General features: G+C 35.5%; 1 protein-coding gene across 2 annotated transcripts; it reads left to right on the top strand.

Annotated features, from left to right (window-relative positions):
* Positions 1-8,336: 8,336 nt before the first annotated feature.
* SATL1 (spermidine/spermine N1-acetyl transferase like 1) lies at positions 8,337-15,199 on the top strand. 2 transcript variants are annotated; one of them, XM_058291228.2, is made up of 6 exons: positions 8,337-9,020; positions 11,233-11,284; positions 12,604-12,684; positions 13,093-13,185; positions 14,222-14,262; positions 14,918-15,199. In XM_058291228.2, the coding sequence occupies exons 1-6, from the start codon at positions 8,664-8,666 to the stop codon at positions 15,086-15,088; spliced, it is 795 nt and encodes a 264-aa protein (XP_058147211.1). In that variant the 5' UTR covers positions 8,337-8,663; the 3' UTR covers positions 15,089-15,199. The 2 variants fall into 2 exon arrangements, with proteins under 2 accessions (XP_058147211.1, XP_058147210.1); XM_058291227.2 differs by having other exon boundaries at positions 13,093-13,194.
* Positions 15,200-16,704: the final 1,505 nt, after the last annotated feature.

Below are 16,704 nucleotides of genomic sequence, written 5' to 3'. Positions count from 1 at the left end.
ATCTCTGTCCTCATCCTTGCTGCCACCTTCCACCTCTCAGCCAGGTCATTTTCTGCCCCTCCTTTCTCCCCTCTTCATACATGTTCATGAGGACTACATCCTCCCACCTCATTACCATCCATCTCCACCTCTGTAAACACAAAACTTATCCCCTCTCCACCTCTTAATTTTACAAAAACATTAATACTCCTCCTACCTCTCAGAAAAATAGCAGAAGATGAAAGAATAGTTAAAATACACATTCCCTTCTGACTCTCAAATTTAAGTCATATAAGTGGCCATGGTAGCTGCTGAGGGTACGGAGAGGGAAGAAGAGATATGATGTGGGGGCATTTTCAGGACTTGGAGTTTTCCTGGGTGGTACTGCAGGGACAGATGCTGGACATTGTAGTTCCTATCATGGCCCACTGGGTGGACTGGGTGATAGTGCAAACTACAATGTAGACCACTGTCCATGTGGTGCAGCAGTACTCCAAAATGTATTCACCAAATGCAATGAATGTGCCATGATGATGAAAGAGGTTGTTTATGTGAGAGACGTGGGGTGGGAGGGTATGTGGGGACGGCTTATATATATATTTTTTTCTCTATTTTATTTTAAATGTTACATTCAAGCCTCATCCCACGCCCATTAACTAAGCATGTTCCTGCCAATAGATGTACTGTATAAATTCATAACTGCCTCTGCCAGGGGCGGGCTGAAATCTATTCTTCAGAGGCCCTGTGTTGGGAGAGCTTCCCAAAAAACTTTCTGCCTGCAATCATGTCAGTCTCTGTATCCCAGAGAGTGTCATTTTTTTCTCTAACACATATATTGTTATCTCCCTAAATGCAATAAATATCACCTTGTGTTTGTATTTCTTATACATTTTTTTTTCATTTGAGTGGAAATCTTCATAACGCATCTGTGGAGCATTGGGAAGGTATTATTATATTCATTTTACAGCAGAGAAAACTAAAGCTCTTGGAGGCTAACTTTCTTAAGGCCTAAAAGTTACTAAATAACACAGAACTGATTCTTTTTTAAAGTGAATTTTTTATTTGTTTTCAATGATACATAGATTACATAAAGTGTTACATAAAAATCTGTAGCTAACATGGAGGTGAAGAAGGTCAACCACCACACCAGGGCGCCAAGAGTGCCTACAACTGAAAGCAGGAGAATTGCATCCAGCATCCATGTGAAACCTAAGCCCTCTCTTGATATAGATGTGGAGTGGACACAACCATTCCAGGGTCCACAAGATGAAGGAATAGAGTATGGATTAGAGTGGACTTACTGATATTCTATTCATGAACTATTGTGATTAGTAAGCAAAGATAATGTGGCATTGGTGTGGAGAAAGTGGTCATGGTGGCTGCTGGGGGTAGGGAGTGGGAGGAAGAGATGTGATGTGGGAGCATTTTCAGGACTTGGAGTTGTCCTGGGTGGTGCTGTGGGGACAGTTACCGGACATTTTATGTCCTCCTATGGCCCACTGGGTGGACTGTGGGAGAGTGAGGACTCTGGTGTGGACCATTGACCATGAGGTGCAGTGACGCGCAGAGATATATTCACCAATGTCTCATGATGATGGAGGAGATTGTTGTTATGGGGGGAGGAGTGGGGTGAGGGGGGTGGGGGGTATATAGGGACCGCATATTTTTTAATTATATTATCACTACTGTCTCATTTTCCTATTAATTGAATTTGGCAGTATATTTGGCTTCATTTTAGAACTGTTTCTTAAGCTAGGTTTTTTTTAATGTTTGTTTTTTTTTTCTTTTTGTTTATGCAAAGCTCAATGTTCTATTTTCTTCTTCCATATTTCAGAACATTTTGAATTCTGAGCTTATTCTCCAAGATTTTATATACTCCAGCCAACTGAAAGTTATTATAATGTTGATGAGCATCATCACTGAAATTAATGATGATGACACAAAGCCCAGGACCAACTTACCCAAGACCCATTTTTCTTCATCCCTTTATGTGAGTTTTGTGATAGGCTTATAGAAGATAGGCTTCTCTAAATTTTTGTTATAGGCTTATAGAAGAAAAGGAACATGTCTTAGAGTATATTCTGTAAAATCTCTAACATCTGGTGAGTACTTATTAACTAAGTACAATGTTTACAGTAATAACCTTTCCCGTAATAATCCCAGATATTACAGAAGATGTTAACTGCTATGATTTTTCCAGTTTCAAAGTTCAAATGAAGCAGAGCTCCCTCATTAAATAGAATTGACACAAACTTGGATTTCTGGAAACGTGCTTCCTCCAACTTTACTTTCCGTTCTCTAAAATATTTTCCAATGATCCAAAAGTAAATTGAATTCTCAGTTTCTTCAACCTTCTTAGCCTTTTGGCTGGCTTTCATCCCAGAATTATTATGTCCTTCTGAAGAGTTTTTAATACGGCTCCCAGTTTCTCCACGAAGATTTCTTCTTAATTGGAGGTAGGGAAAGACCAGCATGATTTCTCTTTTGGAGCTGAGATTTCCCTTTAACAGGGAGCATTTCAGAAAGGCAATATCTAAATGGTGAAAGGATAATAGAATTAGTGAGCAAAATAATGGGAAGAGAATAAAATCTCTCTGAGGTCAAAAGCAGTATTTAGCCCCTGTCTCACCTCCACCACAGCCTGGATAGAGAGGCTTTCCCAAGGTACTAGCACAGAAGCAGGAGTACTTGAAATTAGAAAAGCAATATTAGCAAACTATTTACTCAGGATACTAGACAGTTTGAAAGAAGAATATTTGAACAGGGGAAAAGCAGGATTTAAATTACTTTAAAATGTTAATAATTAAGTATTAAATTGGGGATAACTTATTTCATAGATATTGCCTGAATTATTCTTTTCTAGTACTTTGTTCTTTTTCCTTTTGATCTTTTATTCACTTAATTTGAAAAACATAAATTCCAATTTTAGTTTTTGATATTAAAATAAAATGGAAAGTAAGTTAGAAATTTTAAATATCATTAATTGCTACTAATGGTATCCAAAAATATTTTTAAGGATAACATTTTCCACCAATTTCCTCTTATTCTCCTTAAAATATTTGAGGAGTTAGAATAAAAATGGTTTTTTAACCCCAAAAGAATGTTCTAACTTGAAAGTCCCTAGATATTTGCTGAAACTTGTACAGTGAGAGAGAATTTTTACTTAATTGTCTATATATTTTGTCTGCTCTTCATTTACTACTAATTTTCCAAAAAGTCTCCAGGTTTTCCAGGAAACAAAAATAATATTTACTTTCAAATTTATTCCAAAAATATGCTCATGGGAATTTTTTTTGATGCCACAACATTGTAAATAATTTGAATACACATTAAATACGGATTTATAAATAAATAAAAACACATTCTTAGAGAAATGACCCAGTTTATGGCGAGAGCAGTGGGCTCTGGTTTATACTAGTCCTCGGTTTGAATCCTGGGTCAACCTTTTCCAAGTTGTATGATTTCTGAAAGGTTAACTTTTCTAAATGTTCAGTTGCTCATCTGAGAAATCATGAAAATTATATCTACCTCAATACGAGGATAAAATGGATGTATATAAAGTACTTGTCTTTATGCCTAGTACTTTGGAAATGTTCAACATGACTTCAAACAGTTTAGTACATGGTTGTTGTCAATAAATATTTGTTGAATGACAGAAAATGTTTAAAATGTTATATGTAATGTTATGCAGCTGGGGAAGACTATTGATTTATTGTTGAGTGGAAAAAAGATAGTTACTATGACATCAGTTTTATTTATTTTATATATATCTATAACTATATACATTCATAAAAAAGAATGAGTAGTATATTCATTGAAATGTAAATAGTGGTAATCTCCAAATAGGATTCTGAGAGGTTTTTTATTTCTATTTTATGCATTTCTTAAGTAACCCAAAAGTCTCCTAGTCATTTTTCCAGTTTTTTTTTTTGGGGGGGGTTGTAATTTTATTTTATTTTTTTATTTCATTATTGTCTTTTTTAAAGATACATGGATCTAACAAACTTTTACATTAAAAAATATAACAGAGTCCCATATACCCCACTCCACACAACCCCCACTCTTCCCACATTAATAATTTCTTTCCTTACTCATTCGATGAGTACATTTTGGAGGATTGCTACACAGCATGGATTATATTTATGTTGTAGTTTACACACTCTCCAAGGCCATTCAGTGTGTTATGACAGGATATATATAATGTCCTGCACCTGTCCCTGCAAAATCATTCAGGACAACTGCAAGTCCCCAAACATGCCCCAATATCACACCTTTTTATTTATTCCTGAAATAACCAAATATAATGCCTTGAGTACCCACACCAAGTAACAGCAGGATCTATTACTGTCCACTCATCTTTCCTCCCTCAGGGTACCCTTCTTCTTATATACCTGTTCAAGAATCAGGCCAAGCTACAGTCAGTTTTCCCAGTCCCTGAGTTCAATTCTTACAGCTGATGATTTCTTTCAGCACCTCTGCTTCACATGTGGCCAACATCCCCTCCACTTTCATGTTCCCAAACCATCACAAATACAAGGCTAGTATTTTGTGACATCTACTACAATTTTGGGGAGAAGGTAGGCATATTTACACATAAAACCAAATAGGAAACAATTTAAAACTGACTACTGACATATTAAAGGAACCTTACACTGGCTGTCTTGTGCCCAAGGCCTCACTCAGCCTATCATTCTTTTGCCCAGGTCTATTCTTTAAGCCAAGAACTCTTTATTTCCATTCACCTTCTCTTCTCCTAGTTTCTGGGATCCTTAGTCCTTTTGTCCAGACTGCTCCCAGAAAAAATTCATGTTGGTTTTATTTGCCAATTAATTGGACTCTAAGCTCCTATTGCAGATAAGACTCTGGGTCCATCTTGCTTTTTATAAAAGGCTACATTTTCTAAACCAAACAGCCATCTACACCTGAACTCCACCTACACTTAAGCAAAGAGACAGCATAAGCAAAGATGGACTTTTCTCTTATTTGGGGCTAGATAATTAAGTGTGCTTCTTTCAATCAAAGTAAAATTTAGAGGTGATTTTTCAATCTGTCTGTTATAGAGATTTTCCAAATTATCTATAATGAGCATGTGATTTTTAATGAAACAAAACACAGCAAATGTCACAAAAATTAAGTGCTGCTTATGGATGAATACCATGAAAGTACTTTAAGTTTTTATTTCAGAAAGCACCTCATATGTCAATACTGTTTGAATCTGACTCATTGCCCTAAGCTCTCCCCTCCTCCTTTTCTTTCCTTTTCCTTTTGCCTCTATCCTTCCTTTCCTCCTTCCCTCCCTCCCTTACACATTTTTCAAGGAGGGGAGAAGCCTGTGAACCTAAAAGGCACAGGAAAAAAATTGTCTCTGAAAATTAGGGGGATTCCAACATATTTGAACTCTGCTTGCTACAGATGAAAATTACACAAATGCCTTTCTCAATTGTGAGTATTCATTTAGATGAAATCAGTTGGAGTCAGAATTCAGAATACTCGATTGTATTTACTATCTTTAAAATAAACGATCTTATTTATTTTCATTAGACTTGAAATGCATAAGCATATCCATATTTTTAGATCTATGAGGTAGCTTTATATATTGTAAATGCAGTATAGATTATACTAATTCAAAACTTGCATTTTGAACTAGAACTAGAATTTGGCAGATCTTGGCTTAAAAAATTCACTTCCTGGACTAGATTTTTTAATAAAATAGCATGTTAGGAATAAAGCAGATTTTTAAATTTTCTGCTAATATAAGGAAAGTAAGAAAACTTCAAATTCAAATAATACTTTCACTTTTATTAAAAATAAACACTATATTTAGCATGAAAACTTTTAGTTCTTAAACATAAAAACTATATTTAGCGTGAAAACTAAAACTAAACAGTGCCCTCTTGCGGCATAGATTGACTATAAAGTTTTTTGATTAAAATTTTTAAAATTAATTTTATTTTAATTTTTTAAGGAGCTTTAGATTGCATAAATGTTACATAAAAAATACAAGGGATTCCCATATGTCCCACTCCCTCCTCCCCCCACACTTTCTTACATTAACAATATCCTTCATTAGTGTGGTACATTTGTTGCAATTGATGAACACATTTTGAAGCATTGCTTTTAACCATGGACTACAGTTTACATTATAGTTTACAATCTGTCCTGTAAAATTTTGTAAGTTATAACAAAATATACAACGGCCTGTATCCATCATTGCAATGTCATGCAAGACAACTCCAATGTTCCAAAAATTCACCCTTATTACACATTTTCTTCACTCTCCCATCCCTCAGAACCTCTGATGGTCACTGACTTTATATAAATGATATCAGCTTTCTCCCCCTGATGGTGTACTAGTTCTTGCACTGATATTTGTGCAGTTCTGATGGAGGCAGTCTGAAGTTTTCAAGATAAAAGAAATTGCTTTAATAAGTAATTGTTAGCAAGAAACTTGTTATCCAGTTCTAGACAAAAAAAAAACAACTGCATTTTCTATCCTTTCAGGCATCAACTGGACACCTAACATATTCCTCTTCCTCAAACAACAAACATCAACCATCCCCACAATAAATTATGCAAATAGCTTGATTCTATAAAGCATACACCAAAATTATTTCATCCCTTTCCTGGAATCTCAGAAAAACCAAAATGATAACTGGGTTTTCCTTATTTTGCCTGGACTTTTAGATGTGACCTAAGTCAACTTGCTTAACCTCTCTAAATCTCAACTTCTTTGCCCAGAAAAAGAAGATGATAATATCATCTACCTCACTGGATTGTTGTCAGGATTAAATGAGTGAATACAAGTAGAGTGCTTAGAACCATGTCTGACATGACAGGAAGCATGCATTAAAGTTAGCTCTCATTATTATTACAGATTGACCAACATCAGCAGTATACCCATATCTAACATGTGTTGGACTTTGCATAGTTCTATGATGTGAGTTAGTTTGCTTGTCATGCGAAAAGGGCGGGTATCTAGGTTCCATTTATAATCGCACAGGCGAAATGATGATCAGGCTCTCTACTTTTATTTGAACCTTTTTGTCTGTGGGATGGGCCTTGAACCCCATCCCTATTCTAGCATTTATTAAACTTGGAAAAATTAATCTTTCTAAGTTACATTTTCTTTAATGATAAAATGAGGAATGACAGTACATACCTCACTCAGTTGCTTTGAGGATTATAAGAGATAGTTCATGTATCACCACATTCTTAACATCTTGTAGTAGAAGAACATTCCTATATTTATATTATTAACCACAATCCTCATCTACTGCAGAAATCACTGCTATGCATTCCCTATATTGTCCTCCACGGGAAAAAAATATAACTAATGTAATTGATAGACTATAGTTAACAATAATATTGTAATGCTTTTGTATATATATAGTCCATATGTAAAGTCCTTAGCAAAGTGTGAGAACAGAACAGCCTCAACCAAGTTTCTCTAGTGTGGTGAAAAAAAAGATACTCCATTTGAAACAATATTACCACCCATTACATAATATACATTGTTGAGGAAATGATAGAGCAGATGAAATGATGGAAGTAAGAATTCTGTGAGGAGTTGGGAGGCGGGAAGTCAACATGCCTAAACATACAGATATGGGGGTAGAGAATGTACAGTGGACAAGTAAGAAGCATGTTAGTATGACAGTAAACTGTTTGGAAATGGAGTAGGATAGACTTGGTTCTGAATTCAAGTTCTTCCCCAACTATTATGAGCCTTGGGAAGGTTACCAAATCATCTGAACAGTTTCCTCAGAATTGCAGATTAATAATATCTACTGTGATGATTGAATGAGATAATGTATGTAAAGTGCTTCCAATTGAGCCTAGGTCATAAAAAATAACTCAATAAATAATAGCTGTAGTTATTCTTAATTATCTTTAAAAAAATTGTTTCTGCATTAGGAACTTGAGCACCTCATCGTGGCGACCCTTTTAAACATTCTAGTCTCCAAAGTTATGGGAAAGGGATAATAAGTGGAAGTTAAGGCATAAGTAGACATTGGATTATTTAAGGACAGGGCGCCAGGGAAAGGCGGAAGGGGAAAGAGTGGGGGGAAGTGTTTTTGAATTGGCTCCTTAAAACAACAGGCTCTCTTAGGGTGAGTGCCAGACATAAGCTCTGAGACTCTCTCCAGTTTCTTGCTTCACCCTCTCAAGTCTTGGAGAGGAGGAGGTAAAGTGGAGGCCAGGTAAAGTGGAGGCCTAGCCGCTTTGCCTCGCCCTTCCCTCACCACATGGGGGAGCCAGTAGGCACGTAGATATGGGCATTGTGACTACCTCACTATGACGCAGCGACTGTGCAAGGGAGTAAAGCGGCAATATGTCCCTAGGGTCATCTTCTTCTTCCCCTCCCTTCCGGTCTGTTGGCAAGGAGAGGCCAGATGACAACCTGAAATTTGGCCAAACTTGCAGCTGTGATCGCTGGTGAGGTCATCTCCAGCAAACCGGAGGTGTTTCTTTAGGTATAATCTTATTTAGATAGCCTTCTTTTTCCCCTCATATTTCCACCTTGATAGAGGGGTATATCAAAGTGTGAATCAAGTTGAGAAAACCCGGAAACAACCGGCAGCCTCCCATCACAGCACTGTAGTTAAGGGTTCCTGTTCCATCAAGACATTTAGTCATCTGCTAACCAATCAGTCCTCGGCCAACCAGTCCTCAGTCAACCAGGCATGAACCAATCAAGCACTAGCCTAGCTGGCACAAACCAACTGGACATGAACCAACCAGGTACGAGCCAAGCAGGTACGAGTCTACCTGATATGAACCAACCTGACATGAACCAACCAGGCACAGACAAGACCCTACCAAGCATAAAACAACCAGGCATAGGCCAACCAGGCACGAGCCAACACGGTATGAAACAACGAGGCATGAGCCTATCAGGCATGAAACAAACAGGCATGAACCAGCCAGGCACAAGCCTACTGGTCAGGAAACAACCAGGCATGAGCCAATCAGACATGAATTCTTTCCGAGTGAGACCTGCGGAGGCTCGGGACTGCGCTGAAATCCTGCGCTTGATTAAAGTAAGCACGATTCTCCTTATTCTGTGGAGATTCATGGTGTTAGGGCTGAAAGAGGAAGAGAGGGATTGGCTGGGTTTGTGTCCTGGCCCTGCTAATTATGACCCATATATATAAACCTTCCCTTTTTAAAAAAGATAGATAGATCACACAAAATGTTACATTAAAAAATATAAGAGGTCCCCATATACCCCACTCCCCACTCTACTCCACCCACATCAACAACCTCTTTCATCAGTGTGGCACATTCATTGCATTTGATGAATACATTTTGGAGCACTGCTGCACCATATGGATTATAGTTTACATTGTAGTTTACACTCTTCCCCCCCCCCCCCCCCGGCCCATGGAGAATGCATTGTAATGGTCAAAATAAAATGCCAGAAGCTTTCTAGTGAAATTCAACTGTTAAAATGATGCAAGGTCTGGTTACAAATCTGCAAAACTGGGTTATACTTCCTCCCATGGCTTCAATTTTATTCTATCCCCACAAGTTCTAAGTCATTTCTCCAACCTTGCATTAGTCTGTGTGATTAGATCATCAATCAGACTACTATGCCCAATATGCTGATTATGTCAGGTCCACATTTTTCCAGATGATAGAAAATAATTTAAGAGAGGTTTTGGTAACTTTAGTATCTGACACCTGATTGGCAATCAATAAATTTGTTATTGAATTACAGCGAGTCTCTCTACCTGGACAAACTTATCTTTCCTAGCTTTCCAAAAACTGTCCATTGCCACCAACAAGGGGAAAATACATCACTGGGCTCTCACACTGCATTGAACCTGTATCTGTGGAGTTTTTGACCATGTTTACTTGTTAATTTGTCTCATGTACATGAAAATATACAAGTTTCTTGGGAGTAATTTTAACTAGTATTCACTGTAGAAAAATAATAGGAATGCTAAATTACTTATCCTGCATCACAGATATGTATGTAATGATTAATCAAATTGAGCTTTATGTTCTCACAACTTCTTTTTTCTCTCTCTATTTTTTTCAAATGTTACATTCAAAAAATATTAGGTCCCCATATACCCCCACCCCCATTACCCTACTCCTCCCACATCAACAACCTCTTTCATCATGGTGGAACATTCATTACATTTGGTGAATACATTTTGGAACACTGCAGCACCACATGGATAATGTGGCCAAAATTGTCCAAACTCCATTTGGCTTCTGGTTGAATTGAGAATAAAATTCAAACTTCCTATCAAGGATCTACATAATCTTTTCCTAGCAGTCTTTGTATATTTTGAAAGCAATTTCCATTATAAATTTAATGCAATCCCAGTCAAAATTCCCTAACTTTTACCTAGAAGAATAAACATGAGATCATTTCTAGAAAAAATTCAAAAAGAAGAATAATGAGGGGGGATGATCCTTGCCAAATAATATAAAAAATATAAGTAATTAAAATACCATGATTATAGGAGCACAGATAGATCAGTAGAACAGAGTGGAGAGTTCAGAATGTCTCAAGTATATATATATATATATATATATATATATATATATATATATATATATGTGAGATTTTAGTATATGATGAACAGGACATTTCAAGTCAGTGAGTAAATGATGGGTTATTCAATAAATGTGTTGGGATGCTTGGTGGGAAATACAATAAAGGTGAAACTGCACCTCATTTCTTACAGCAAAAAAAATCTTTATCTTTTATTAACGTTAAGGACTTAAGAAGAAAATGAGAATGAATATTTTTTAATCTCATGAAATCTGAATCATAAAGGAAAGGATTAATTTGAATGTATTTTAAAAATGACACAGAAAAAAACAAAATAAAGTTTAAAATTAAATTAGTATAAACACCTGACAGGCAAATGCATGGCAGAGTCTTCAGTAAAGTCTATGAGCTTTATAATACATAGACTTTGTAATATCTTCTTCAAAGGCTTACAAAACCATTGTGCTTAAATTTCAGGGTCTAGCTGTATTCAAGTGTAGTTACCTAGATAATTAACATTCATTTGAGTGAGGCATTCACATAGTTAACATTCTATGTATATTCTTTTGTTCTGTGTGCTGTTTTAGATTTTTAAGTTTCTAGACTGTTCAGGTTAAATCTGATTCACTTTTAAAACTGCCAGGGACAACATCATATGTTAATTAATGCTCAACTAAAACTTCATGACAGTTATTATTGTAAGAATTAGTTATTATCATAAAGCAAAAGTTTTCTTTTGACAGGAATTGGCTGCTTGTGAAAACATGTCAGATGCAGTGAAGTTAACAGCTACAGGTAAGATGGCTTGTGGTAATTTCTGAGCTAAAAAAAGACACATGACATAATACATGTGCACAGTACTACATGTACTTGGATATGTGGAAGCTGCTGCCCTTGGCACTCAAAGACAATGCCATTAAGAGTGCCCTATATTTAGGTCATAAATGTGATAACATTGTCAGTGCTCCAACTACTTTATATTTTCCCTAGTTTTTTAGTATAAAATTGATATTTAACAAAGCTGTTACACATTCTTAACTGCAGCACATCTCAACTAATTTTCAAAACGTAGAATGAGGAGTGTTATGGGTAAAAAGAAAAGAGTCATAATTTAATGCCCATTTTCTTGGTATTAGCCTAATTGGATGAAATAAAATAAAAATAAAGTAAAATAAAGTAAAAGCAAAAATAAAGTGACCTAAAGTATTATGAAAACATTACATTTTGATAGCAAGCAATATTAATAGGTTAAGCTCATGTTCATGTTGAATTAGAACTTTTTAGGCAGGAAATATGACTAAGACAAAAGATAATTAAGGTTTATAAATTTATGAGTGGCAAAGACTAGGTGAAGAGATCTATATTCTAAATAATAGAATACTATATGATGAAGAATAACTTCTTGAAGCCGAATATCTCAAGAAGAATGTAATAAACTTAGACCATTCTAATAAGGAGATGAATGATTTCACAATAATACCTAGCAACAGATCCAAAGGGAATTTCAGGAAAAGTTAAGATATGCTTTGTAGGGTTCTTTGTACAATGCCCTAAACAGCAATCTTGGTGTCTTGGTCAGAAATAGAACCCTGAGCTGCATGGATCTTGGTTCAGTCATCAGTCATCTCATGTGATGATTCTTATGTTCTTATACCTGATAACTAACACCACCTAAATACTAAGTAAATATATATTTTATTTGTCTAATGAAAATAGTAAAAAATAAAAATTTGAAAGTAATGTTCACTTTATGAAAGTAGTACTCAGAATAAAACAATATTACTGTGTTGAGATAAGATCCATATATTATTTCATTGTAGTTAGGAATATACTGTTCAAGGTATTGTGTGTTAACACACAATAATAAATAAAATAAATAAAAATAAATAAAACAACAAACAGTAACAAAATACTTTTTATACTCCATCTTCCTGCCTTAGGATTTCAGTATATGGGTGTATTGTGATTATTTCAGAATAGTCTCATTTCTGTTTTAATCATAAAATGTCCTTATGTACTAGTACAGAGGCAGGTGAGATATTTGATGATATTTGTTCTACTCTTACCTGTCTAATGTACTTTTTTTGACATCTGGATGTGAATTTATATTTCAGATTTACTCAGGGATGGCTTTGGGGACAACCCCCTTTTCTACTGCCTGATTGCAGAAGTACACAATCAACACAAACCATCAGGTATAGTAAATCATTCTTCTCCAATTTAACCTGGACTATGCTTTCTCCATGGTAAAAACAAAGTGCAGTTTGATAACATAATCACTATTAGGCAGAGAAGAAGAGTGTGAACACAGTTTTGTTTTGTTTTTTAAAGAAAGCGTGTGGTATGTACTTCTTTTGTATATGCATAGAAAAATTTCAGAAGAATATATTTCACACTGCTGAGAGGGCTTATCTCTTGAAGGTTGTATTATATGGAACTTAGACCTTCTATACTATACATTTCTGATTTGTTTGAAATTTTGTCCAGTGAGAATTTGTTACTATAATAGATTTTTTAAAAACAAAAATACTCCATTTTGGAAGAAAAAGCTTTCTAATATTCAAGGCATTAACATCTTTGTACCCTTTCCTCCCTTTTCCTAGGCCTAGTGACGGTTGGATTTGCCATGTACTACTTTACATACGACCCCTGGATTGGCAAGTTACTTTACCTAGAGGACTTTTATGTCATACAAGGTTACCGAGGTCAAACTACACTTAAAATATTTTTTGTAAATACTTTTACAACTAAAATGGTATATTTCAATTTAAGGAATAGAGATAGGTTTTGTGTTTTTTTAAAATTTATTTTCCCTCCCGCCCTTGTGACTTGCTTGCTGTCTGCTCTCTGTGGCCATTGCTGCACTCTTCTGTGTTTTTTGCTTGTCTCCCTTTTTGTTGTGTCACCTTGCTGAGCTGGCTTTCCACGGCACTTGCAGGCCAGGTGGCACTCTGTGGCACATGCTGGCCAGGAGGCACTCCGTAGCATGTGGGAGAGCCAGCTTTCAAAAGGAGGCCCTGGGACGTGAACCCAGGGTCTCCCATACAACAGATAGGAGCCCAACTGATTGAGCCACAGCTGCATCCGGATAGGGTTTTATTATGGATATGGTGTTTAAAGTTTATGTATTCATTTGTTTTATGAATCAGATCTCTTTCTTAGTTATACTTGTACATGGTGAAGACCTAATAGCAGATTGCAAAAATATTTTATTAGTTTCCATAAGGGCTTGAATCAGTTAAACTATCATAGCTATATTTTTACCTTTAAGAAATACAACCTTATGAAAAGATGATAGTGACAGAGACTCCTTGTCTTTTCATTGATCTTTAAAATAAACCCCAAATAGGTTTTTACTAATTTTTTTGGAGTTACCAGGGATTGAACCCAGGACCTTGAAGCAAGGGCTCAATCACCAAGTTAAATCCATTCCTCAATGAGAGTTGTTTTTCTTTGTTTTTAGGAGGTACAGGGGATTGAGCCTTGGACCTCATACATGGGAAGCAAGCATTCAACCACTTGAGCTCCATCTGCTCCCCTCTACTGCTTTTGAAACCACATTTCAACTAAAAAAAAAAAAGATAGCACTCATGAGATCTTTTGATGCCAGATATTAAGACTATATAACATTTAAATAAAGGTTTTTTATCATTTATTTCTTTTAAACTAAAGCAAATATCTTAACTGGGCTGTTTCAAATAACTATTTTTATTTGCATTATTTATTTAAAAGGTCTAGGTATTGGAGCAGAAATGCTAAAGAGACTAAGTCAGGTATGTATTACAAATACTATTGGCATTGACTACATTATCTTTTTCCATCATCAGATGTCATTATGTAATAGACAAAAATTAGATAATCTCATCATCTAATCACAAACTATAAAAATAATTATTTTTATTCAAATTAAATTGATTTTCCAAATCAGATACTGATATGTTATATTTGAGTAATATTTAATTAAAAAACTGATTTTTATAATGACATTGTACACTCTTGATTGCAAAGCTGAAGCAAGCATGAGGCAGATTAGAAGAAAATTTTACAAATAAAATAGGTACACAGTATGAGTAAGAAAATAGTATAAAAAACAAGACCCTCATGTATTTTTGAAATACACATGGGAACATGTTCTTTTAGGTAAACCTTTTCTAAACCTTAAAGAAAAATGTCAACTGGGTTTATAGAAAAACCAATGAGCTGTCTTTGCAAATCAGTTTTGGACTTATAAAGAAAAGGATTGTAAAGTTCATTAACAGTAGGACTTTTCCTTTATACATCTCTAAAGAAGTCCAAGAGATAAATATTGAATCATTATTTGAAATTACTATGTGCACATACTGCCTTGCATATAGTAGACCATCAATAAAATAAATGTGTTAATGAAGACTATACTTTCAAATAAAGCTCATCTTTGTTTTCAAACAGATAGCCATCAGAAGCCATTGTAACTGCATGCACTTTCTTGTCGTCATTTGGAATCAGGCTTCTATTGACTACTACACTCGTCGAGGGGCTTTAGACCTTTCCTCTGAGGAGGGCTGGCATTTGTTCAGGTTTAACAGAGAAGAACTCATGGACATGGCTGGGGAAGAATGAAAGAGGACTTGTACCAACCAATCCCAACATATGTTCCAACATTTGAATGTCACCTAAGTCCAACAGCAATTTGACTTTGAATGTTATACAATACAGCAAGTGATAATAACACTGATTTGAATAGAATTTTTTTACTTTATAAGTTTTGCAAATACAGTCAACTCTTCATTATCAAAACTCACATACCAATGGCTAGAACAGTGGTTTTGATCCCAAAGAGTTGATAATTCAAAAATCACTTATACTTGTCTTTGGGAATTTTTCTTCAATTACCATATTTCACCTAATTTAAGATGCTTATTTTTCACATTTTAACGTATCAGAAATTGGAATACGTCTAATGATCAACTAACTCTTTCTTTGAATTAAAATAAATTTATCTTAGATTTGTTGAAATATGGATATGTTTGGTTGCAAACTGATCTGAGGTAGTAAAAACTCATTTCAAATACTGAAGATAAATTCTGAAGAGAGAACTTGTGAGAAACTAGTAAGTGAACTGTTTCCCCAATTTGGGAGGCTCAAGTACCACTGCTTCCTTGACTTTGTCCCAAAACTACATTCCACCTCTGAGCATAGATTTTTGTTTGTACTTATCTTAGGGAAGATACCACATGCAACACTCTATTTGTATATAAGATTCTATCCTTCCTAGTAGAGTATAAGCTCTTTGGTAGAATTATTATTTTTGTGTCCTGTGCTGCAACCAGCATGACAGAATATGCATTCCTCCTATTACCAGATGTTATCATGGGCAGAGAGGCTATACATAGATGATTCAGTCATACCCAAAAGGATCCACGTCTGTGAGAAAAATACAATTAAAATAAGATGTGTGAGCTATAATAGCAAAAAATATCAAGTGCAAGGAACAAAAAGGAAAGAACATCTAAATTTTACCTGGGAGAATTGAGAAAGGTGACACTGAAACTGGTTTTAAAGGTTAGGTAGAAGGTTGGAATATGGAGCAAGATGAGACACATGAAAATTCTAAGAGACACCAGCATAGGCTGAAAAAATGAGGCATAAAATAGCAAAGCATGTTCAAGAAACAAATAGTCTGCCATAGTTTAAATATAGTAAACATTAGCAGAGGGAAGAAATAATTCAAAAGACGAGATGGGATTAGATATGAAGTGCCTTGTGTACCATGCTAAGGAGATTTGATTTGATTCTACAGACAGACAACTCTTTTTGGTACTAATATGACAGATGGGTTAGCAGTATAGGGTAACGGACATTCCTTTAGCTTTGACTCAACCTCTTGCTTTCCTCACTATAGGAAAAAAAAAAATCATGATTCCCCAATATACACTGATTTTCTTCTTTATTTTTTTTAATGTTACATTAAAAAAATATGAGGTCCCCATATACCCCCACCCCCCTCACCCCACTCCTCTGCCCATAACAACAACCTCCTCCATCATCATGAGACAGTCATTGCATTTGGTGAATACAGCTCTGAGTACCACTGCATTCCAATATACACTTGAGCTAAGTTTATGACAAGATCTGGTTAAGATATAAGCAGAAGTCTTTTAAGGGTGTTGTGGAAAGCATTTACTTTTCTAATAAAAAAGGGTCAGGTAAGCAGACTTGGCCCAGTGGATAGGGCG

This window comes from Dasypus novemcinctus, chromosome X (genome assembly GCF_030445035.2).
Source record: "Dasypus novemcinctus isolate mDasNov1 chromosome X, mDasNov1.1.hap2, whole genome shotgun sequence".
NCBI classification, from domain to species: Eukaryota; Metazoa; Chordata; class Mammalia; order Cingulata; family Dasypodidae; genus Dasypus; species Dasypus novemcinctus.
Note: the sequence above shows the minus strand (reverse complement) of the source record. Positions and strands in the feature narration are given on the sequence as shown.